This window comes from Xenopus laevis, chromosome 1S (genome assembly GCF_017654675.1).
Source record: "Xenopus laevis strain J_2021 chromosome 1S, Xenopus_laevis_v10.1, whole genome shotgun sequence".
Lineage (NCBI taxonomy): Eukaryota > Metazoa > Chordata > Amphibia > Anura > Pipidae > Xenopus > Xenopus laevis.
Genome location: NC_054372.1, coordinates 53,693,876 through 53,720,900, shown reverse-complemented (window position 1 = coordinate 53,720,900; position 27,025 = coordinate 53,693,876). Strand labels below are relative to the sequence as shown.

Here is a 27,025-nt window from a genome sequence, read left to right as displayed (position 1 = left end):
CTTTAAAGGCATTGGCACCCTATTCACCAATAGAGAAATCTCCTACAAGTATGGTTGCACTCACTTTAGAGATAATAATCTCCAACGACTGTGTAACACCAAGCCATAGTTTTCTAATAAGTAAGTGCATCAAAGCACCCATATGAGGAGATTGTCATAATAGTGACAATTGGGGGTTGGAAGGGCAATATCAAGGGTTTTACCCCCCTTACAAGGAGCTACCAATTGCTATGGAGGCAAATGCTTAATTTCAGACAAACAATTTGCTATCCAAGATATTCTTGAAACCATATCTAAATAACTGACAATTATATATGTAGCTTTGCTATAAGCTCTGGTGGCCCCTGACCAAAGGTTGGACCATTAAGGAAGCCTTGAACCACAAGGTCAGAAAACCAGTTCTCTGATAGATAAGAAAAATGAATTAGTCAGCTGCCTACATGGCTTTTGTAACTATGTTGGCTGTTAAATTACGTGAAATGGCCTAAAATTATGCCATCCATGATCAATATATTTAGTGACCTTCCTTGTGAATTGTCTTTCCCCTCACAGAGCAGACAACTAAGGTTGGCACATCAGGGACCCTGGCTTCCTGGTGACTTGTATTTTCCACACATAGCGAGAAGGAAAGCTGTTTTAACTTGGGGGTGCCAAAAGTTAGGCACCCCAATGTGGTTGTATTTACTTACCAGAAACCCAGGCCGGTGCTCCTATCAGCAGAAAACTGCACCAACCTGGGGTTCTCCCAGTGAGCACCACGGAGTGATCATTTTCTTTGCTTCTTTAAATTTCCCAGGGCAGACGCATCTGCAGTAGAATAAAATAGCTGGCTTTTTCGTTAAAGTTTGGTTTTTTCACTCTACTGCACATGCACAGCCACAGGAAGACAGAAGATGCAGGAAGAGGATTGATCTGTGGTTCTCGCTGGAAGAACCCCGGGCCGGTGCAGTTTTCTTCTTGTAGGAGCACCGGCTTGGGGTGTCAGGTAAGTAAATACAACCACATGGGGGTGCCTAACTTTTGGCACCCTTAAGTTAAAATGACTTTCCTTCTTTAATAAAATCCAGATTCCATGATGTGCAAACCTTAGCTATTCACTGTGTGAAGAAAATACCACCAGGAAGCCAGGGTCCCTGATGTGCCAACCTTACCTGTCTCCTATTTGTCTCCCTAGCAAAAAAAGACTTTTGTTCTATAAGGAAACCTATTTATTTAGAAATTAGATAAGAGAATGCATTTTTTTTTTCACAAGAAACTAAGTATTGGCTAAACACTCTCTCTGCCTTCTGTTATGACCCTTAAATAGTTGTCTGCTATGTAACAGCTGTCAGCCCACTCTGATACTGGATAAGTCACATTATCTTCTGGTGACACAGCTTGGGAACAGTACTGGGAAGTATTACTTTACTTAAAAGGTAGTGGATAGTTCACGTATACCACTATTATTTTGCATTAAGGTGTTGCCAGCTTGATATGTATTTCTGCACAGAAATGTTATTGTTTTTATCTGGCCAGTTCATAGATATATACCACATCCAATCTTTGACTCACGGGCACATTTAATAAACATTGTTTTGGATCAACCGTTTCTAATGGATATAATTAATTTACCTGTATTTGTATTTATTAAAACAAAATAAATGTGATCGAATCAGACAGATCCTTGCTTCTTTTTCATCAGACTGGTCAAATAGACCAATAGGACCACTAAAACCACAAGTTCTTACCAAGAGATGGACATTTTGTGTTTTTCATCTCTTTTTGCAATGCAATGAAAGACTTCATTTGTGTTGAAAGCAAATGTACAAAAGTATTCATTTTTAAATTATTTATTGTCACATTTTAGGACAAGTATAAATACATAGTAACATAGTAGGTTAGGCTGAAAAAAGACAAACAGCCATCAAGTTAAACCTTGTAAATCTATATATAACCTTCCTAACTGCTAGTTGATCCGGAGGAAGGCAAATATTATTTGGCACATTATGCCTGGGGCCAAGTATTGTTACATAAACCCTATCCTCAGTCTGTAACTAGATCCCAAGCCACCTGTACTACTCAAGGGAAGCATTTATGCATTCAGCTTATCTTTCAGCAGGAATCACTTGTAGCATTAATTAAGTAGACGATCTATCAATTTTTATACAAAGATAAATAAAGTAATATAGTAAAAAAAAATGGCAAACGCACACTGATGGAGATCTGAGATCACACCTAAACACAACAAGGCCATGAGATTGCAATTTTAGTGCTAAAATGAATAGAGGACCTAATTGAATAATTGGGAATGGCGATGAACTTTACTTAAACTCTACTTGGTTTGAGGCTATGAAAATCGATCTAATATTTATTTTAACAGTGAATTGCATGGCCGTTAATGTTTGGATTATTCCAATTTTTACCGACTTCATGAGACATTTATGTTGGTTCGAAACATTTGCTTTCGAAGCAGGATTGTAAGACGTAAGGAAAGAAATCTGCAAAGAATGTGGTTACTTGAGAAAGGTTACATTTTCTAAAGATGTTTATACAAAATATATAACAATACTATATACGGCCAGGACCTGGGAGCTGAGCACAGATGTTTAACGAATGTGCTCATGCTGAAAGCCTTTGATGCAACCTTAGGCTCAAAGGTTCTGAAATCCAGACCTTGGGTCTACCCAACAGTACATATTTTCAACATATTTTCTTAGTGGTATACATAAATTCTATAGTCACGCAATAAAACAAATATACTAAAGTTCTAGACAGTGCGCAGAAAGGTGCTTTCTAGTAATGAAAATACCATATTAATGTTTCACTCTAATTAAAGCAATCCATGTACCAGCTCTGTGCAATATCAATAGCCATGAATGTTCATGCACTATTTCTACCATATCCCTCTAGCCACCCCCCCTTCATAAATGGTAAATTCCTGTGCTGTGAGGCCCCTGTTCGGGATGGGTGCTCACTTTATATGTTTGGACAACAGTGAACACATTTTTTATGAGAGCCTGTTAAAAAAAATGCTTTAGTTCCTCACATTTTTATGCAATCTTTTTGTTCAACCCAATGAATTAAAGCTGAAATGTGCAGTTCAACTGCATCTGAGTTGTTTCATTTAAAATTCATTGTGTAAATGTACAGAGCCAAAATTAGAAAAAAAGTTGTTACTGTCCAAAGATTTATGGGCCTAACTGTATATTATACAGAAACCCCTAATTTAGAAAGTTTTAAAATTGACCAATATGGATGCATTGGATGTCCCATTGCAACCAAACAATTCTTAATTTTTGGCACTTTTGGTTACATTTTATGATGATAATAATACAATAGGGCTTACTTACTACAGAAAAGCAAAGTTCAATAATTAGCCATAGTTTTATACTCACAATGGAACATCACTTCTAGGAATTTCAGTCTAATTGTGCCAACATATGCTCCAGAGGACCTCAAGGAACATATGGGTACAAAACTATTTTTTTTTTTTTTTTTTTGCTCTGTAGTAAGTAAGTAAGCCCTATTGTATTATTATCACAAAATGTAACCAAAAGTGCCAAAAATTAAGAATTGTTTGGTTGCAATGGGACATCCACTGCATCTATATTGGTCAATTTTGGAACTTTCTAAATTAGGGGTTTCTGTATAATATACTACCTATATGAGAGTATTAATGGGGTTATGTAATTAAAGGCACTAAGTTTGCCCAGGGGCAGTAACCTATAGCAACCAATCAGCAGGTAGAATTTCCAGGTCACATGTTTAAAACCAAACATCTTATTGGTTGCTACTGGTTATTGCTCCTGGGCAAACTTAGTGCCTTTTATTACATGTGGGGGTAAGAGTCTTGCTTTTCATGGTGACAAGACTCCTAGGGGCACATTTACTTAGGGTCGAATATTGAGGGTTAATTAACACTCGATATTCGACTGTCGAAGTTAAATCCTTCGACTTCGAATATCGAAGTTGAAGGATTTAGCGCTATTCATTCGATCGAACGATCTACGGTAAGTAATAATCGTAAGTAATAAACGATTCGAAGGATTTTAATTCATCGATCGAACGATTTTCCTTCGATCACAAATTAGTTAGAAAGCCTATGGGGACCTTCCCCATAGGCTAACATTGAGGTTCGGTAGGTTTTAGGTGGCGAAGTAGGGGGTCAAAGTTTTTTTTAAAGATACAGTACTATGACTATCGAATGGTCGAATAGTCGAATGATTTTTAGTTCGAATCATTTGGTTCGAAGTCGTAGCCGAAGGTCGAAGTAGCCAATTCGATGGTCGAAGTAGCCAAAAAAATACTTCGAAATTCGAAGTATTTTTTATTCTATTCCTTCACTTGAGCTAAGTAAATGTGCCCCATAGTATCCTTATATTTTATAAGAGGAAGTGTTTGCCCAATATTTTGCCAAGTTATTATATACATATTAGAACTGGGTGATTCCGTTGAGGATTTAAACACTTGCATTTAAAATAGCTTTTCTTTAAATGGATTTATGAGGAAATACCACATTAAGCAGGAGTCTCACAAATTTCAAATGCCCTTGTAATTGTTCTGCAAAATGAAACTGAACAAGAACAAAGGAATAATGAATGGTATATGTTAATACAAATGGAGCAGATTAGAAGATCAATGGAGATAGAATAATGCTAATATTATAACACCACAACTAATTTTCTTTTAGGGTCCGAATGCTCTGGTGACATACACTATCATAAGTGGTGCCGATGATAGCTTCCGCATCGACCCTGAATCAGGGGACCTGATTGCCACAAAACGCCTAGACAGAGAACGCCGCTCTAAATATTCCCTACTTGTCCGAGCTGATGATGGGCTTCAGTCCTCCGACATGAGAATTAATATCACTATTAGTGATGTGAATGATCATATACCCAAGTTTTCAAGGGCAGTGTACTCATTTGATGTGACAGAAGACACAATACCAGGTAAAGCAGTTTTCTGATTTTACAAGCAGTGGCCATTTAAAAATGTCTTTATAATGCAGGTATGGCACCTGTTATCCAGAATGCTCGGACTTTCCGTAATTTGGAGCTTCCTGGATAATGGGTTTCCGGATAATTTACCTATAACTTACCTGTACCTGTAAAAATGAGCTAGCAGCAACATTTGTATGAGTCTTTAATGCACTGAAACACACAATGTTAAAGCTTGGAAAATTGGCTTTACTGTATAAATATGTATGGTACCTATGATCTGATACAGGCTTGGTCTGGCATCATCCACATGAAGCCTCTTGTCACCTTTTCTTTTAGCAGTTTAGTGCAAAAATAAACATATTTATTGTGGCATCTCATCACAGATATTCTTTGAAAGTTGTTACGTGTACTGAACAAAGATTAATTTGCAGTTATTCTTCTCTTTCTGGTAAGACAGACAAGCCAGAGGGGATGTCAGTGCAGAATGGTTTATGTTTGTGCTATTGGCCATAGAATTATGTGCCAATTTTGGTTGGATTCAACAGCTATTTACAAGCAATTATCTTAACTACAAAAAATAAATCCAGTTCAGTGCCCCGTATATCATTTTAAAAATGATCCCTCAAATCTTCTAAATGATAGAGTAACTCAAACAAAACTCTGTGGTGTAGATATTACATTATATTTTCCATTTTCATGCATTATCATAAGTCATAATGAAAGTCATAGCAATAAAGACATGTTCTGAAAAGCAGCCGCAGTTCCAAATATGCTTCTCTGCATAGAATACAAGGATTTGATGCGGCAAGTGAAGGTCCAATATGCTAGCTACACCATGAGCTTACCTAACATAGATACATAGATGTATATTGTTGTGCAGTCATAATGTAGTTGATTGTCCAAGCACAATAGTTGCAGATAAAATAAATTCTGGTGTTCTTTTGCCAACTGAAGTTCATTTATAAACACTGGGCAAATTTGCCTTCAGGCAGTAACCCGTGGCAACCAATCAAATTTTTTGTATTCGCTGCTTAACCTGCAGCTAGCTGAAAAAAAGGCAACCACTGTTTCTATGGGGTCCTGCCAAAGTGCAAATTTGCCCAGTATTTATAAATGAGCCCCACTATTGCAAAGCCAGATCATCTGCTGTTCACTTGTACATGTGCTTATTTTTTCCTTAAAGTGATACTTTAAGGAAAAAAATAAACACAGAACACTTCAAGAGCTGTTTACTCAAGTATGGTAAAGCATTCTGCAGAATAAATATAGTGTTATAGCTTGCACTATTGTGGCTAATCTACTGGCAATAAACTGCTCCAGTAGCTTTCCTTCTCCTTTAAGTTCATAAACCTGACTGTTTAGCCAACCTGACTTTCCCATCTCATTAGAGTTTCTAATGCTAATCAACTACTGCTGCACAAATATAGCAGCCCCCTCATAGAGGAACATGGGCTAAGAAAGGTAATGCAAAAGCATCAGGCAAATACTTTTATGGCAAAATTATAAATAGCATTCAAAGATAATGTTATGATAGATATTAAAAAAGTTTATTTTCTGGTGTCAGTATCTCCTATTTGGGAAAAGGAAAACAATGAAATGTGGTGAATTTTTATGGTAGTATTAGGTTTGCTTTTGAAAGCATTTTTTCAAACAAGTACTATTTTATTAGATGCATCTGTCATCTTTTATTTTTTAACCTGGACACGTACCAAATAATTGGGGAAGAAAGACTCGCCAAAACTGTGTTATAATCAAATTGAATGTTAATCATAAGATGAAAACATTTGTTGTTCATTTATTTTGTATTAAACATTTTCTGTGATGAATGTATCTAATAAATAAGGAACTGGTATTTTCAGGTATTAAAGCTGAATGATCTCTCTCATGTGCAGAGTATGGTGCTCTTACTAATCTTTTTCTCTGAGTTGTCAACTGGCTTTTCTAAAATACAATTTAGTGTGTATGGCCCACAACCTAGAGAGGATTCTGTGCTTATGTCTTTCAAGGCCATTCACAATAGTTTCCTGTACTCATTATGGTCTAAGCCAGGGATCCCCAACCAGTAGCTCGTGAGCAACATGTTGCTCTCCAACCCCTTGGATGTTGCTCCCAGTGGCCTCAAAGGAGGAGCTTATTTTTTAATTCCTGGCTTGGAGGCAAGGTTTGGTTGTATAAAAACCAGGTGCACTGCAAAACAGAGCCTCAGTATAGGTTGACAATCCACATAGGGGCTACCAAATGGCCCATCACAGCACTTATTTGGCACCCCAAGAACATTTTTCATGCTTGTGTTGCTCTCCAACTCCTTTTAATTCTGAATGTTGCTCACGGGTTCAAAAGGTTGGGGATCCCTGGTCTAAGCCATGTGATATCTTGGGTTTAGATCATGGATTTTACAGATACATTTACTACTGCATGTCCGTATTAAGCAGGCTGAAGCATTAAAAGCTAATTTGTAGGAGTTTTCTATGATCAATGGCACATTAATGTTACTTCTGAACATTTCCAGCAAATCTGTACCCATATTTTCTCCCCCGGACTCTCCAGATGCAAAAAGTTTCAATAATTTCATTACTGCTTGTCACATATGCAATTTGCTATATGCAACTCAAAGCAAAAGTTGGAAGTCCTTAGGGCAGGGATCCCCAACCTTTTGTACCTGTGAGCAACATTCAGAAGTAAAAGGAGTTGGGGAGCAACACTAGCATGAAAAAAGTTCTTGGGATGTCAAATAAGGGCTGTGATTGGCCATTTGGTAGCCCCTATGTGGATTGTCAACCTACATTGAGGCTCTGTTTGGCAGTGCACCTGGTTTTTATAAAACCAAAACTTGTCCCCAAGCCTAGAATTCAAAAATAAGCTCCTGCTTTGAGGCCACTGGGAGCAACATCCAAGGGGTTGGAGAGCAACATGTTGCTCGTGAGCTACTGGTTGGGGATCACTGCCTTAGGGGATACCTTGGTCCTTCGATATAAATAAATGTGCTCATGTCCTGATGCCACATTCACATTCAGCATTTAGCGTTAATCAATTTAAATAGAGATAAAAACAAAGAAGCTCTGTGTGGGTGGACAAAAAGTAATGGCCATGCTCATGCTCAGTGTCTTCAATTTAGTCCTCAAAGGTTCAAATAAGAGAAATGATTTGGGATGCCATTTCTTGATTTCTGCATGGTGCTCAAAAGCCAAAACATACCCTGTATAAAGATTTGGTGTCATGTCTGTGTAACATGCATAGATGCATCATACCATTTTGGTTTGTGTATCGATGAAACTAAAGAATATATATATTTTATAGACTCACTTTTCAACAAACAATGTATATATTGTCTTCATTGTTTTTTTATCTTGTTTTGGTGCTGCAGGTTCCATAGTTGCTGCAATATTAGCAACCGATGATGATTCTGGTGTCAATGGAGAAATCACCTACATTGTTAGTGATGACGATGATGACGGCATATTCTTTCTGAACCCAGTTACCGGCGTGTTCAATGTAACACGCGCTTTAGATTATGAATTGCAGCAGTATTACGTTCTCACTGTGTGTGCACAAGATGGCGGTGGCCAAGACTCGTGTGTAAGGGTTTATTTCAACATCTTGGATGTGAATGACAATCCTCCAGTTTTCAGCTTGAATTCTTACAGTGCTTCGGTAATGGAAAATCTGCCTCCAGGTTCAACAATTCTCACTTTTAATGTCACAGATGCTGATGATGGTATGTATCGTTCAACTTCCTCTACAGAATAAATAAATCAAGGATTTCTATATAAAGGGATGCTGTCATCAACCTGAAGTATGATGAAAGAGTAAAGAGTATAGAGTGGTGCTTAGACAAGGGGATTTACTTAAATGAAAACTTCTTGCATGGTTCTTGGAAACTGCTACAGAATATGTCATTTTTTCTTTCTGCCAGTCATGTGATGGTTTATGGCTTTGTCATACCTAGAAGACTAGCTCAGCTTTTCCACTGTTATTAAAACTACCCAAAATATGAACAATTAACCCATGTGGGCCATTCATGTCAGTGAGTGTATCTTCCCAGGCTTTGGTCAGCATGTCATATAAAATGAGCCGATTGATGTAGAAACCTGATTGAAGGAGTCACAATATAAATATCTTGTTCATACAGCAGAAATTACAAATAGTACAGGTAACCCTGGGTGCAAATTTGTATTCTGCAATAGGTCTTCCATTTTGGGATGTAAAAGAAAAATGAAGCCATTAGCTGTTTTCCACATATGTTTATTTGCTAATGAAAAGGGTGTATATTCAGTGTATGCACGCAGAACATTCATTCTCCAAGCATTGGTCATGGCTCGAATAGCACTACTTCATTACTGCTACAGAGAATGCATCAACTAAGATGAATAATATGACAGCTCCCACTCACTGGTATTAATTCAAATATATAGAGAAGAAACATTCTGTTTTGAGTTAGTGTGTACAAGTGAGGGCCTCTTGCTACTCTGTCTATTTTCCATATTAAGGGAACAACAAACCATACTTTAATAAGATATATTACCCCTTTAGAAATTGTTTTTCTAGATGCGACCTTTTAAAGACAGGCAGAGTAATAAATATATATTTTCTTCTTTTTGCGTATGTCAGTACTTGTAGTTGTCAGATGATGGTTTAAGTAAATTGTTTATCTACTAGATAAGCATCATACTAATTCTATACAAGGACAGCCATCATTTAGCTTCTCTGTAAATTGTTAGATTGAATAGCTTTAAATATTTGTTTTAACAGATAGCGTGAGCAACTCATATGACGTCTGTCTAAAATATTTCACCTATAACAATGAAGCTTCCCAAAATCTATTTATGTCCAATATTTATCTTTTGGTATTTTGTTTTTATTCTAAAGAAGTCCAACTTGTGGCACTTTATTAGCCATTATTTATATCAGGCTCATGAGCATATTTTCACTAAGACTAGGGATGGCTAAGCCTTTCCAAACATGGCTAATAATAAATATTCAAGAGAAGAAAGAAAAAAAGGGGCTTTACTTTTTTTTCCCCTCGAGATGTAAGTAATTATAATGTAGTCTATGGGAGATGGCTTTTCTGTAATTCAGAGGTTTCCTGATGAGAAACTATACATTATTGTGTTTATACAGATTTTTAGAATAAAGATTTTTAAATTTGTATAATAAAATATGCCAAATTTCAAAGCCTTGTAGACTTTCAAGATTCTGTATACAGCTTCTAACTAATTCTGTAGATAGATTAATTTACAACCATGATCATAGATGAATAGATAGATAGACATATCTTGACTAGCTGTTGGATTAAGTGATGGAGCCTAATAAATAAGGTTTGAATGCATTTTAGGCTTTATTATGTGGCACAGCACTGCTAAAACTAATTTAAAGCATATATTGTGCATACACCAAAATACACTAGCATCACCTGGTGGCAGGTATCATTGCTGTATTCTTGCAACCAATTTTTTTTTTTTCTTTCACTTACTGTACTGTGGATCATCACAATCAAATGAATTGCACGACTGCACAAATTGTTTAATTTTCACATTGCACCAACTTTGTATATTCAAAAAACACCATGAGTGTAAAGGTCATTAGTAAAAGCTCACTGCTAACTTGATACTTTTCATGTATTTCATTATTATATACATTAAGACAACAAGCACGCTAACAATTCACCTAATTCATTCACACTCTAGAAATAACTAGCTTTACTAAATCCCAAAGCTTGCCAAGCCAAGTGCATTGGTGAACTCTAGTACCTGCAGAGTACTGGTGCTAGGGGTAGACAATTATCTAGCACTCTCATCTATCTCTGAATTATTACAGATAATTAATAACTTGAACGACATGCAATATTCATTTACCTTATATACTGGATTATATTATATTGGGTTTAAGAGAATCACCCAAAACATACAGGGTTTAATTAATGTAAACCAGTGTATAGTTTTGGACTTTTTTTGCACTATGCAAAATCAATATTCAGCATTTTATGAAGTGACCTTTGGAAGGCATTCATTTAGATTTCTAAAATACTTCATGCCTCATAGCAGGGGTGATATTTTAATTGTGCTATAAATCGGATAGATGTGCTGGTAAAGTGCCAGACAATTAAAGAGAGATCTCATATCTTTCTCTTTAAAGGGAGAACTGTCATAAGAACTAATGGTTAGCATGTTGAGGTAAATTAATCTATCTCTTAATTAGAACTTATTACTTGTTTTGCTCCATTTTTTTGTTGTACCTGCTTGAAATTTCCATGCTGACTTTCTGGCATGCTAACAGATTATGCTTATGCACCCATTATAATAATAAAAATGATGTGCAACCAAGCCAATCTGAGATAAGTGTCCATTGACAATCACCTGTCATGTTCTCTCACAATCTTAGTTGCAGAAACATGAGTAGAAGTTAATTAGCCCATTTGTAGAAATTGGGAGAATTCCAAGACGAAAGGCATCCTTTGTATCTAAGAAGCAGACATCATTTTATGGCTGGGGTTTCAGGTATGACTGTAGCAAAGGAAATGGCAGGTAATTTTGGCAGATTGGGTGGTTTTCCTTTAACATTGATGCCTGAGAAAGAATCACCATGATGGTTTATCATATAATCACCTTTTGAGATAATATTGGTAATATTACCTCATTATTATGGCATATTATCTCCAAGATCACATGCTTAATGCTTGTGTAATGAAATTATACATTTCTAATTAGTTTTATTCAAGGGAAAGTTACATTTTTGTGATCTTCCCCTTTCTGCCCCTATTGCCAAAACAATAATTTCAGCAATAGGGTCCTATTAAAGAAATTGCTAGTGATAAGGGCCAATCAGACGAGTAGGCCTGCTATAACCCACTGGAAGCAAGTCTCCCAAAGGTAAATGCCACACTAGTTTATACTAAAGCTCCATGGTTCTTCCTGGAATTCTGCACATTTTGGGGTGTGTCATGGATGTACATGACTCAATATGGCCTTAACTTCTTTGCATTGCTATGAATTGAGCACCAGCCCTGGTGGAACATATATAGCATGGATAGGAACAATATTTCCACCTTGGGGGGTGAAATATTTTTTATGACTTCAAATTCTCCTTCTATAGGACATTTAAAATCTATTTTGCAAGTTCTTTCCTGTCATTGATTTTGATTTCGAAGACTGTTCCAGGCTAAACGCTCTGAGACATCATTGCCAAAATAAATAAATAAATCCACTGACATGAAAAGAACACCACAAATCTCTGTAAGTGAAAGTATTTCTTTATTGTGCTTGGCAGTATTTTTGTGCAAATTCTGAAAAAGCGGAAGGAAAAACTCACTAAGAAAATACGTGAAATGATTGTCTTTAACACTAAAACAAAGTGTGCCGCAATACAAATAAAATAAATCATATTATGAATGTAAACTCTATAATAGACCATAATGTATGTGGTTGATCATTTTTTATGAAAACTTCAGTGTGATTGCATATTGCATTGATTTATAAAGTGCAGCTGCAAAAATGTACAATCGACTTTAGTGAAATAACACGAGACCTACTGAAAAGAGAGTAGTCAAAGCTATGCCAACAGTGTAGAGGGTGTTTAATGACATATTTCACTTTTATTTTTCTTATAGTTATCGAGATGTTAAATGTTTTATTAGTGTGGTGTCTCAAGTATTTTTTTTTCCTGCTGCAAAAATTCTCTCTCAACCTTGGTCATTTTACTGATACAACTAGTTATTCCTCCTATCCAATGAGTTTTTGAGCATTAGAATGAAGCAGCCAACAAAATTTGGGCTAAGGAACTAACTTATTATATGTTATGTTAAATCTATTAAATATTATTATTATTATTATTATTATTATTATTATATAGTTATGTTATATCTATTAAATATTACATTCATTAAGCATGCAACAGAGTTTTATTGCAATCACAGTTCCTTTACAAAGGTACTTAGTTTTTTTCTTTTATTAAAGGGATACTGTCATGGGAAAAAAAACATTTTTCAAATTGAATCCGTTAATAGTGCTGCTCAAGCAGCATTCTGCACTGAAATCCATTTCTCAAAAGAGCAAACAGATTTTTTTATATTCAATTTCGAAATCTGACATGGGGCTAGACATATTGTCAATTTCCCAGCTGTCCCAAGTCATGTGACTTGTGCTCTGATAAACTTCAATCACTCTTTACTGCTGTACTGCAAGTTAGAGTGATATTACCCCCCCTCCCTTTTTCCCCCCAGCAGCCAAACAAAAGAACAATGGGAAGGTAACCAGATAGCAGCTCCCTAACACAAGATAACAGCTGCCTGGTAGATCTAAGAACAACACTCAATAGTAAAAACCCATGTCCCACTGAGACACATTCAGTTACATTGAGAAGGAAAAACAGCAGCCTGCCAGAAAGCATTTCTCTCCTAAAGTGCAGGCATAAGTCACATGACCGGGGCAGCTGGAAATTGACAAAATGTCTAGCCCCATGTCAGATTTCAAAATTGAATATAAAAAGATCTGTTTGCTCTTTTGAGAAATGGATTTCAGTGCAGAATTCTGCTGGAGTAGCACTATTAACTGATGCGTTTTGAAAAAAACATGTTTTCCGATGACAGGATCCCTTTAAGAATTCAGTTCAGTACAGTATGCTCTAACATCTATTATTTGTGTCTGCTAAGATTGTGTTTAGTATTTTACATTTATCCGTCTGAACCAACCAAACCAAACATTGTTTCTCAACCTTGAGTGTTGATTAGCAAGTTCTATTAGTTGTCTCCCTGCTGTACACTAATGTATGCATGACTAAAAGCGAACCAAACCTTCAATTTAGCCAAAATGATACATTTTCTTTGTGGGCCTGTTGACTGAGGCGGTTCTGTCTGTCAGATCATAGACTGGGAGTTTGACCTAGTTCAATCACTAGTTTTCACACTTTTTATTAACAGTAATTTATTAACAGTAATTTATTTAGCATAATGGGGACAGACCAGTTTATGGCAAGTACTAAGATAGACTGCCCCATTATTTGAGAAAAATAAATACTGAATTTGTTGAATATAACATTCTTGCATTTGTTTACTGCAGGCCTCAACTCCAAATTAGCATACTCCATATCTTCTGGAGACAGTATGGGACAATTTCAAGTCAATAAAGATGGAACCCTAAGTGTGCTTCAACTACTGGATCGAGAAATCCAATCATTCTACAGTTTAGTTGTTCAAGTTCATGATATGGCGGTTTCACCTGCACCTAGATACACCAGCTCCGTTGAAGTATCTATAATTCTGCTGGATGTAAATGATAACCCACCAAGCTTTATTTCCCCAAAGCTGACATATGTCCAGGAGAACACACCCACGGACACAATTGTATTTAGGGCACAAGCCACTGATCCAGACAGTGGTCCAAACTCTTATATCCAATATTCATTACTTAGTTCACTGGGAAATAAATTCAGTATTGGCATTATTGACGGAGAAATGCGTCTCACTGGAGAACTGGATCGGGAAGACATTTCTAATTATACTCTGACTATTATAGCAAAAGACAAAGGTGCACCTTCACTTTCTTCCACTATGGATGTGATGGTTATAGTGCTTGATATTAATGATAACAGCCCTCACTTTTCACAGAGACACTTTAAAGTAGAGATCAGTGAAAGCACCTTAACAGGAACAGACCTTATTCAGCTCATTGCTTCTGATGCAGATGAAGGTGTAAATGGAATGGTTCGCTATGCTATTATTGATGGGAATCCAAGCAATGAATTTAGGATCGATTCAGTAACAGGTGTTCTATCAATTGCCAGACCATTAGATCGTGAGAGAAAGTCTTCTTATTCTCTTAAAATTCAAGCATTGGACCGGGGAAGCAGCCCTCGTTCTGACACAGCAACCGTCAGTATTCTTCTAACTGATATCAATGATGTTGTTCCCAAATTTGAACTATCACCCTATACCGTTAGTGTTCCCGAAAAGCTGGAGACCCTGCCAAAGATTATACTTCAGGTGAGCTATGGTCTAATGGTATTACTATTTTGTTTTTAAAGAATGTCACAATACAACTTCTTAGATTCTAGATTTCCAGACGATGGTCCTCCAGTTGTTATAGGATTTTAGTAGATAGTGGGTTGGAGGAAGTGGAAGTAAAACAGTTTGAACATCACTGACTTGATGAAGAAATTAAAACACAGATTTGATTTAATTCCTAAATGACCACATTTCTCTAGTGATAGTGATTGAAACCCATTATTATTATTATTACTATTTTTAACCCTTTGTGTTTCATATTGTTCCTGCTTCAGGTTGTGGCAAGAGATGATGATCAAGGACTTAACAGCAGATTAACATATGTCTTGGCTTCCGGCAATGAAGATGGAGCATTCACATTGTCGTCTAGTGGACAGCTAAGCCTTATAAAAAGTTTGGATCGGGAACTAAAGGAGTGGTACAGCTTACATATCACAGCTACAGATGCAGGTAGGTTTACATACATATTATTTATGTTGAGTTAGCTGCATGTCTGTATCTGACTTAAATTTAACTGACATACATAAAGGATAAGTCAATTTCTACTAAAACTGTGGGCCTTAACCCTGTAAGGTCAAGTACTGTCAGGGGTTTAGCATATAAGATAAGAATTGACCATGAAAATTTTAATATTTTGCTTTTAAAATCAAATGCCTATGAATGGTGATGGACAATATCCTAGAAGCCAATATCAATGCAGTATAATATAAATTAAATTGTAATCAGTGGTCCTTATTTATAATAGTACTTAACCTTACTGGTTTTTAGCCCCACACATCCATTTTAGTGGGACAGGAGTAAAGCTATGATTGGTCTCTTGTAAGTATGTAAAAATTAGTCATTACTGATCATTATGCCTTTATAGAAATTTGGACGAATTCCAGTGCTATTTGCATGATTCAGATTGGAAGCAGAAGTGATTTTCAAGCACTTGATAAATAAAGTTGATTTTTTAGCTTTAAAACGCTTAGACTTTTAGATATTGCTCCATGTACTGTACAAATAAGGGGTTGAATTTGTTTTGGTATTTGATCAAAACTTTTGTGTGGGATTTAGTATTTGGCCAAATTCAAAAAGTACTTAACAATTTGTAAAACTTGTCCAAGAAATTGCTTTATTTGTAATTAAGCCTATACCTGGGGGGCCACAGAAACTGCTTGATTGACATAAAACATAATGGTTTGATTTAGCTCTGCAACTGTATACAGGTATGAGACATGTCAAACAGAATGATTGGGACCTAGTATTTTCTGGATAAGGGATCTTTCTGTAAAATAATTGTTTTGCCACCAATAAGGTTTGATTATATCTTAGTTGGGATCAGGGACAATATATTGTTGTTATTATTACAGATAAAATGTAAATTTAAATTTTTTAAAAAAAATGTTTTCTATTTTTTTTGCCATTTTCTTCATTGTCATTAAAGGTTCCTTTTCTAAAATACTTCTAGTAATATACAGGTAGCAGTATTGAAAGAAAAAAGAATCAGCTACATGGTTTTAGTTGTATCTGTACCACCACTTTTCTTCATTCCAACTGAGCAACAAAAATTAACGATGGAAAATCTTCATATTTTTACAACATATATTTATTGCCAATGTTTTTGCAAAAAAATGTGGTAATCATTTAAACTCCCTTAGAGAGTGTATTTCTTTAAACAACTGCCTTTTATTAGGATGTGTTTGTGAGTTCAGATGCTCGGACATTGTTAACTATGAATGGGAATTTTGGGCTATGCAGAAAAATTAGAAATGCTTTTTTATGGGTTTCTAAGTACTGTACACCCTTATTTAGCAATTCTAGTAAATGGAATTTAAAGAAAATATCTTTGTGTACATTACTTAAGGGATTCCATAATTAGGCTGAATCAGTGAGGCTTGAGTTTGGGTCAGGTAATGTGTCTGTTCAAACTAAACTGATAAGTTTATAGAATGAATAGTTCTATATTTGGTCATGGTCCCCATTACTTTATAACAGGGTTACAGACAACCTTATTGCACAAATCTTTCTGCCAGGAATAACTCGGTCACCAAATATGTCTTTCCCCAAATCCACCCAAACTGGCTGGACTTGGCTCTAGATTGTAAATAAGTTGTTGGCTAAAAATTGCATTTCCTAATTCACCCTCTCTTTGAGATTCAGTGTGGGCTTCCTAACCACAGATTGTAGCCTTCCTGGCATAAGCCCATATCTTAGACCAAAATTTGTAAATAATGCCCTGCTTGCTGTTGCTGAAATGTGTTTTGCACCCCCCAAACTGTGTACTTTGTAATTGCTCACAAATTATTGCGGAGCCAATATTTTCTTCTGAACTTACTTTGCAGCCTGCAAAGTTGCCTGAAGGAGTTTAACAGAAATTGTGTTTAGGTCCAAGCTAGGCAAACTTTTACACCTGGCTCAATGTTGTTTATGTCTGTTTTCCGAAATTGTTGTAGATTATAAATATGTGAGTAAATCCCACATGAACGTTTTTTAACCTAGGAAAGGCAGGTAAGCATTAGACTCTGGACACCTGACACCAATGCAAACCACAAAGCTCGACACTAATGCAAACAGAGAAGTGTGTTTAACTTACATTTTTTGGGTGGAAATGACCAAAATTCAGTCTTCAACATCCTTTATTTATTGGTTATATGGACATTGAACCACACATCTGGAAACCTTCTGAAAGTCATGGTCTACTAGTCCAAAGAGACAATTTAAAGAACACAGCTGCATTCAGACCATAAATATCATTCATTAGTAACTACAAGATGAATGTTCTATTTAGGATGCCAAGTAAGTTATGTAGTTAAAAGACAAAATACCAAGCTTATAAATACAAAATTATGAAACATCACACATGAGGGCACAGCCCATAGATTCCATAGAACAACAGCTTTATCATCTTAAAGGAGTACTGTCATGGGACAGATTGAATCAGTTAATAGTGCTGCTCCAGCAGAATTCTGCACTGAAATCCATTTCTCAAAAGAGCAAACTGATTTTTTTATATTCAATTTTGAAATCTGACATGGGGCTAGACATTTTGTCAATTTCCCAGCTGCCCCTGGTCATGTGTTTTGTGCCTGCACTTAAGAAGAGAAATGATTTCTGGCAGGCTGCTGTTTTTCCTTCTCAATGTAACTCAATGTGTCTCAGTGGGACACGGGTTTTTACTATTGAGTGCTGTTCTTAGATCTACCAGGCAGCTGTTATCTTGTGTTAGGGAGCTGTTATCTGGTTACCTTCCCATTGTTCTTTTGTTTGGCTGCTGGGGGGGGGGGGAGGGAGGGGGGTGATATCACTCCAACTTGCAGTACAGCAGTAAAGAGTGATTGAAGTTTATCAGAGCACAAGTCACATGACTTGGGGCAGCTGGGAAATTGACAATATGTCTAGCCCCATGTCAGATTTCAAAATTGAATATAAAAAGATCTGTTTGCTCTTTTGAGAAATGGTTCATTTTGAAAAAAACATTTTTTTCCCATGGCAGTATCCCTTTAAGTAAGTAATACTGGTCTGTGGACTGTGGACACTTGTCCTCCTCTAATAGTTTAAATTTGATCTACAAGCCCATCTGCTCAGGTACACAGGTCTCCATTTCCATGTATCATAATGACACTTTTTTTACTCTACTTTCTCTACTAGCCTTTCAATAACTTTCTACCTCCAGACATTACTTCCCCAACAACTCCTTATAAATTGCAGTAGGCAGTGTTTTGCCATTCATTCATCATTCACTCTTACTGAATGGATCAAATGTGCAAGCTTCTGGTGCCATTAGTGACTTTTTAGTTTAGTGTTTAATGTCTGAAAATATAACAGCTGTTGCTTTCTCTAGAGAAGGACCAGGTATTTTAGCTAGAATTGCTGTCATCCCAGTCATACAAATGAGTGTTAATTGACATAAGCACAAACACTTTGAATGGGAAAATGAAGTAGTTTTAAATATAATATACTTTTGAGATGATTGTATTGATATTAAAGTATACAAATATAAGTATTTTATGGCAAGAAAAAAATCTTTAAGTTGTTCAGTATTTAGCCAACAGAATTTTTGCTGTGAAGTGTGATCAAAAATGCCCATGTCTGTATATTGTTGAAGATGAGCTCCACCCACTTATTCATCATATTATGTTAATAATAGGTGGAACTTGCATAGATCTAAGGAATACCTCTCAGACACTGTCACTAGAGGCCCCACCAAATATATATATTTGCAAAGTGTGCAAAGTTAAAAAAGGCACAAAGCATGCATTTTTTCATACTTTGCTCTCTGCGTGGTGTCAGGCTATACTGCACAATACTGTGTTAGTGAGGGATGAGTGGGGGCAGGGCCAGACTGGCAATCCCTGGGTTCTGGCAAATGCCAGAGGGGCTGCTATAAGGTCCCATATAAAGTCCGTATTTAGTGGGCTGGTGGGGGCTGTTTGGGCCTCTATGTGGGCTGATTGGGCCTCTGTGTCCCTGAAATGCCAGGGCCCATTTTAATTCTCAGTCCGGACCTGAGTGGGGGGAAGCATGTAGGCATCCCCCTACCCATCCCTTCCTTATACGTCATACAGAGGAGCAATGTAAGGAGCAACAGAAGATGCAGCCCACATTGAGGCCTTATTCTTACTACCTTCCCAAGGACAAGGCTGAGCTATGCCCCCTAATGCCTTATATTTGATCCAGTGCTAATGCTGAGAGCAGTAAAACCAGAGAAGTGAGTGCATTGTAAGCAAACAGTAAAGGACACTCTCTTGCACCCATTAGCTCCCTTGTACCTGTGGCCCCATGGTTTGTTAAATACCCCTATAATGTTTAAACATTGCAAATATCACTTAACAACTGCTGTCTCCCAAAAGTTGTGCATCCATAGCTATGTACCAAGGAAAAGCTTTACAAGAAAGATTTTCATTCATCCAGGTCAACATATTAAAGTATGTTTCATGCCAAATTTCACTTTAGGTAAAAAAAAATGGAAGTCTTTTGTTAGGCGTTTGGTTTTCCTTTCAACTTATGATCCTAAAAATGTTTTGTCTGCCCTATTTGACACTTAGGGAAATGGCATGCTCTCAGGGAGTAATACCAGGTGTTTTATTGCTTGTTTAAGCTGTTGAACTCTGAAATCTACTGGCTCATCCAATCATATTGCTATTGCCTTTAATTATGAGTTGCAGTTGTGGTAGACACTGAAATCACCTTTGTTAAAGAATAGAAAGAAACTGTGATTTTTGGTTTTGGTAGTCAAACAAATGAATTACTGTAATTGGAGAAACAAGAACATTTGAAGCCAAAAAGAAAACTGATGTAATGAAGTCTGATAGAAAGGCAAGCAAAACCTGACAAGTAAATTATGAGGTTGATCTTTGATATGTTTCACCTTTTATTCTCAAACTATTACCTTGGTTGTTTGTGTTGAGAAGGTTAGTGCAATAGATCAGTGACCTTGACTATGAGCATTTGTCTTATAGCTCAGTGAAGTTTTATGTGTTTATTTTCTACTTATTCTGTATTTATTTTACAGTATTTGGGCTTTTTGCTTTATCATAACACCAGCCATATGATGTAGTTACGCAATTACATTAGGGAGCAGATTTATTAAGGTTCGAATGGTAAATTCGAATTTGAATTTTTGGTCAAAACACACAAACTTGAGTTGGGAACAGTGATGGGCGAATTTGCGCCGAAAAACGCGAAATTCGCGAAATGGCGAAAAATTTGCGAAATGGCACCGGCGTCTCGTTTTTGACAAGCAAATTTTTTCCAGCGAATTTTCGCGGGCGTTTTGCGAATTTATTTGCTGACGGCGAATCACGCAAATTCGCCGCAAGTTCGCGCCTGGCGAATAAATTCGCCCATCACTAGTTGGGAATGATCCAAACTCGAATTCAAGATTCATCATGCCTCGACCCTGGAAGTAACTCAAATTCAAAAGGTTGCCACCTAAAACCTGCCGAGTTCATGTAGAAGTCAATGGCAGAGGTCTGTTGACCCATTTAAAGATGTTAATAATCTTCCTGACATTCAAGTTTTTTGATTCAATATGCGTTCGAAATTCGATTTGAGTTTTCGGGTCGGTAATATTTATACTAATTTTATACCTTTGAGTTTTTTCTTAAATAAGATGCCATTCGAATGTCCAGGTCATTCAGGGTCATTTGAGGTAAAAAAAAATCTATCACTCGACCTTTGATAAATTTGCCCCTAGGTTTAAATCCAAGATGACTACAATTTTAATCAACTTTAATTTGCCTGCTTGGGAGGTTGCTAGGAGTTGCATACTAACAGCAGTCATAGGGTGGCAGGTTGGACATCCCCAACTAGGTATTTCTACATTGCCACTTTATCCACCTGGCTGTCATTCTAATAATTTGAGAAGTGTAGTATAAAGCTTCCAAAAGGAGCACATTGTAAATGCATTTGCAGAAGGAAAAAACATTTTTTAAAGCAGGTTTTTTCCGTGTGGCTGAAATACTATATTGTTTATATTGCTACTTTGGGTTAAATTATAGGACATTTAAGCTGAGCACTTTAAAACAAACACGCTCAACGTAAAGCATCAAATATTTTCCCCAGCAAAACTTGCCAGATTTAAATGAAATTTGGTATCCTCCCGTGTTAAGTCTGAAACATCTGGGCATAATTTAATTGATGTCGGATGATCTCAGGAAAGTGGTAACCTCAATTCAAGTCTCAAAGCAAATGAATTGGAAATGTTAACTAAGGACACCAATAAAAATATTTATAGGAATGAGGTATTCCTTATCAGGTCTCGGCTAATGCTGGGAACTACAGCCAATCAATGGCCAGAGGCTAATATGACTGTCCCATGTGAACACCTCTTAGTCTTATTTACAACTCAATATCCTTTTGAATTTCCCGCTGTCTTATTGCCTATGTGCATTCAACATAATAATTACAGTATAAGCAATGACTGGCTGGAGATCAGTGAAGTTACAGTGTTCTGGTTAAGGTGTGAAAAGGAGACGGAAAGACAATGTGTGCTTCATTCTCATAAGTTAGGAAAATTTACCTCAGGCCCAAGCTTCAGATCCCACATTATTTGCTGACATTCATTTCATCAGTCTGACTGTAGGACAAATGTAGGCCAAATATATTTAAAAATAAAATTAGTAATCATGCATTTTGAAATTTTAAAGAGAAAACGGAATTGCCTGTTTATAAATTACTATTTCTAAAGTGTAGATACTTATAAAAGTTAAATATTAAACAATATCAAAATGAAAAGTACACCACAATAGGTAAAATTGCATTACTTTATACTATTTATTATACCATTTTCTATTTATGTGTTGATATATTTTTTAGAAGTTGGAAGCATTTTCATTTTGTCACACACAAATTGAGCGTAACTAAGGTCACCAAAATTATGGTCAGCAAGTCCAAGGAAATCCTTTGTAAATAGAATGGAAAGGGATAAGTTAAAAGCTAAATGAATCGGAAATAAAACATGGGGGGAATGTAAAAGATTAAAAAATAGACCAAATGTAATTTGGATCTATTCTCTGTACTCAAACTAAAAGCAGGAGGCAATAATACTAAAATCATTTACCAATATCTGAATATTTTGTATGGTCCAGGTGCACAGTTGAAACAATTGAGGAATGGAAAATGTATATGAATGTGAGCTGCTTAGAGGCCCAGACATACATATGCTCCATACAGGAAGTTAAATACAAAGGTGCTATGAAGTCAAGGTGCTATGAAGTCAAGCTGCAAAACTGCCATTAAAATAGAAGAACATCAGGCAACAGTTCTAGGGGTGCCACACGTGTAGTGAGAGAAGGATATGAGGTTTCTAGGGGTGCCACCAGTTTAGTGTGAGATGGATATGAGGTTTCTAAGGGTGTCACAGGTTTATTGAGAGATAGATATGAGGTGTCTAGGGGTGCCAGAGGTTCAGCAAGAGAAGTATATAAGGTTTCTACGGGTGCCACGGGTTTATTGAAAGATGGATATGAGGTTTCTAGTGGTGCCACAGGTTTAGTGAGATATTAATATGATGTTTCTAGGGGTGCTACAGGTTCAGCGAGAGAAGGATATAAGGTTTCTTGGGGTGCAATGTTAATAGTAAGTAACAACAGTTTATTTTATTTTTACTTAATATATCCTTGGAGCTGAGTGTCATATTTCTTTTTGTTTAGATGGAGGCTCAGTCCTGTAGCCATCTTGTCTTATTTGTATTTCACAGTTATTTAAAACAAAATATGGAGTTGCTTGGCTCAATTTCTCTATTTACAATAATGCCTGACTAGAAAGCTTGTGTGTAATGGAACGTCATGGCTTGCACAAGTTCCTTCCCTTCAAAAGCTGCATGAGTTCTGGCTGTAACATATGCTTGAAAAGCCACCGTCTGCTGTCTGCAGATTTAATCAGAGATTACTTTTTTGTGTAACTCTTCCTGCCCAAGGGACAAGAGGTTTATATGCTTTACAAAATATGTATAAAGAAGAAAGGACAAGATTACAAAGATCATTTAATTATATCAAAACAAGTGTTACAGCCAGGGATAACATCCCTTAGTTATATTTACAACTCAGATTAAAATAAATATAAACAGATCATTTTTCCCCTGTTTAATGTTTTGGTGAGTAGGTTACCTTTTCATAATTAATTTTAAATTAATTAATATATATATTTTTTTAAAAAAGCAATCAATGCCAGATAACACAAGTGAGATAAGCATTAATTCTCCTGAACCTGATACTTGGTAATTAATAATTAAATACATGCACGCCTGTTTTTATATATATATATATATATATATATATCCGGAAACCCAATATCCAGAAAGCTCCGAATTACGGAATGGCTGTCTCCCATAGACTCCATTTTATCCAAATAATCCAAATTTTTAAAAACGATTTCCTTTTTCTCTGTAATAATAAAACAGTAGCTTGTACTTGATCAAAACTAAGATATAATTATTCCTTAGTGGAAGCAAAACCAGGCTATTGGGTTTATTTAATGCTTATAAAACTAAGATATAATTATTCCTTAGTGGAAGCAAAACCAGGCTATTGGGTTTATTTAATGTTTAAATGAATTTCTAGTAGACTTAAGGCATGAAGACCCAAATTACGGAAATATCCATTATCTGGAAAACCCCAGGTCCCGAGCATTCTGGATAACAGGTCATTTAAAAGGTCATTTAAAAATCATTTTAACTTAGGATTGTTTTCCTTCAATATGCGCTTAGTTTGGTTCAAGTACAAGGTGCAATTTTATTATTACAGAGAAAAAGATATTATTATGAAAAAATTGACTAAAACGAAGTCTATGAGTAGTGATGGGCGAATTAATTCGCCAGACACAAATTTGCGGTGAATTTCCATGTTTTAACCTTTAAAGAGCACGGGGTTGGGGGTTGTGTGGATACAGGGCCCCTTCGAAATTTTTTCTGCAGTGGGTCCCAACGTCTGCTAGTTACACCTCTGATGTACAGATATTTTTGGAGTGCTGAGGTTCCAGGCTCCTATATCCCCTGTAGGGTTGCCACCTGTCCGTTTTTAGGAAAACCGGGCAAGATATCCTATAATTGAAGCCAATCGCCGCTGTGTCATAGCCCCTCCCCAGATGTCACTACCCCTCCCATTATGTCACAGCTGCCAGGAGTTAGACAGGCCAAAAGGTGGCAACCCTAATCCCCTGATAAGTGCATAAATCCTTAAAGCATTGAAAATAAAGTGTTTGTTCTTGTTAGGCACAAATATAACATGATTCCATGTCTATGAACTACATAGCTATGTCTATGAACTGTGTCTTAAGGATAACTGGCTCGCGTCCACAAAGCACTGCATTGGTACACAGGCTTGCCATCTGTGGAGCTAACCCATTCTCCTTTCAGTCTGCATTAGGATTTAAATATGCTTTTTTTTCTTTTTAGAAATGTGTTTTTACACCTGTAAAAACAACTCATTTACATCAGTTAAACTGCAAACCTGCATCATTCAATTGATTTAATGATAGCTAATGGGGCGTTTATTTTTGTTCTGCTTAAACGAGGACTATTTACATTCAATGGTAAGACAGTAACGTCTGATAGCAATTGTACACGGACCATGTCATTTGAAGAACAAAAGCTTTCTTCGTCATCCTGTGTAGAGGATTGTCAAGGGATGCTTTGGGAAAGACTTTCTGGTGGTCCACTGTTAAATGATTAAAAACCCAGGCCTCGGGAGCAACTGCTCTTTCAGTGAAATTAACAATTCTGGGAACAGATCCTGACCAAGAAAAACAGAATCTCTTACCACAAGTATGATCTTGGTATTAAGCACAGACTCCATAGTAAAGTAGTTACAAACTCTGCTTTTCTATGGGCCATGACTTCACTAACAAATTATTCTTTTGCTTTTGCCTCCCACCACACGTGAAAGAAAAGGATATGGTTTTGATCCAAATTTGAATTTGCAATAAATAGTACAAATCAGCGAACTGACATTCAGCAGCAAATCAGAGCTATAGATTGCACTTTGTATTTCTTAGCTGAAACATGAAACACATAGGTTCTTGGACTCCTGACTGTATATGTTGTCATTAATGTAAGATTGAGGGGGGTCATCAAGAAGAGGTTGATATACAGGTATGGGTGCTGTTATCCAGAATGTTTGGGGCCTGGGGTTTTCCGGATAATGTATCTTTCCATAGTTTGGATTTTCATACCATAAGTCTCTAGAAAATCATGTAAACATTAAATAAACCCAATAGGATGGTTTTGCTTCCAATAAGGATTCATTATATATTAGTTTGGATCAAGTACAAGCTACTGTTTTATAATTACAGAGAAAAAGGAAATAGTTTTTAAAAATCTAGATTATTTATATAAAATGGACTCTATGGGAGACAGGCTTTCCGTAATTTGAAGCTTTATTGATAACAGGTTCCTGGATAACAGATCCCATCTATGTACTGCCTATAAACCCATTCCCTTGTATCTCCTACTACACATTTATATATATGGCAATTCCCATTGATAGTAATGTGTAGTTTTGCACCCAGGTTATGTAGCTGTTTTAAGAACCCAAATTAAAACTTTAGTCACTCACTATAATTATTAAAAATATTAGAATGTTTTTCGATTCCCCAGATTGATATTAATCTGCCCCTTTATGTCTCAGGACTAGAATGACTTGTAGGCAATCAGAGCATCCGAATATTTAGATTTCAAATGTTTAGAGATCTTCCAGTTTTTAATAGGAACAGAAAAAAAATGTGTGAATTGAAATATTCCAATGCATAAATAGTCTAGATTGTAAGCATTGCCGCTAAACATTTGTTTTTGTTTGATGCAATGTTTGTTCTTTTGGTTGCTTTATATTTTGTGTTGTAGGAAAACTCTGGACATTTTTAAATAAACGCCAATAATAATATGCAGATGTTTTTATATGGGAATATGCAGGCAGCCCACCCTCCTTATTTTCTGCTAGTTTTTACATAATGTATTTGGAGGGTAGTAGCACCAATATGCTCTGTGTCATTATACATTGAAATGAGCATGAATGTGACTTTGTTGTTATAAGACTATGGGGAAAATTTACTAACCTGCGAAAATTGGCCAGTGACGGCTTCGCACCCATCTCTACACTTCACCAGGCGAAAATTCGCTCAGACAATGCTAATTTACTAAAATGCGAAGTTGCGTCCAGGGAGCCGAACGCTGGCGAATTTTCACCAGCGTTAAGTCGGCAATCAAAGAAAAGATGGGCTAGCTTTCAATTATGCCTGGCGCAACTTCGGTAGAGGTCTTTGCTCAGGCTAATTTGCATACGGCAGGAAATTATAAAGATTAATGGACGTATATGTTGCAGCAAATACATTACATTACACAAGGCAAGGGAACCTTAATAAAGAAAATAAAGTTGTTATAATGCCCTCAACTTTAGCTGACTTTATAGTTTGTGTTCCATATGTTAGAAAATGTATGGGGGAACCCGGTTACCCAAAAAATATTTTTTAGGACTTTTGCAAGCTATCACGCTGAAAAAAGGAAGTGTTTTTTGGGACTTAGAATTTTTTTCCACTAAATATTGAGGAAGATCTATGCACTCCATTGCACTTTGCCTGGTCTGAGCTGGTGAAGGCAAGTCTGGCAAAAGAGGGAACGTCCAGTAATATCTTA

The 27,025-nt window shown here is 36.4% G+C and overlaps 1 protein-coding gene across 1 annotated transcript in view; it reads left to right on the top strand.

Annotated features, from left to right (window-relative positions):
- fat4.S (FAT atypical cadherin 4 S homeolog) overlaps positions 1-27,025 on the top strand; it is a 188,033-nt gene that overhangs the window by 124,408 nt on the left and 36,600 nt on the right. Inside the window, exons 3-6 of the mRNA XM_018243327.2 lie at positions 4,670-4,931; positions 8,287-8,637; positions 13,973-14,895; positions 15,192-15,366. Of these exons, the coding sequence (XP_018098816.1) occupies positions 4,670-4,931; positions 8,287-8,637; positions 13,973-14,895; positions 15,192-15,366 (1,711 nt within the window). The remainder of the gene's footprint in view (positions 1-4,669; positions 4,932-8,286; positions 8,638-13,972; positions 14,896-15,191; positions 15,367-27,025) is intronic.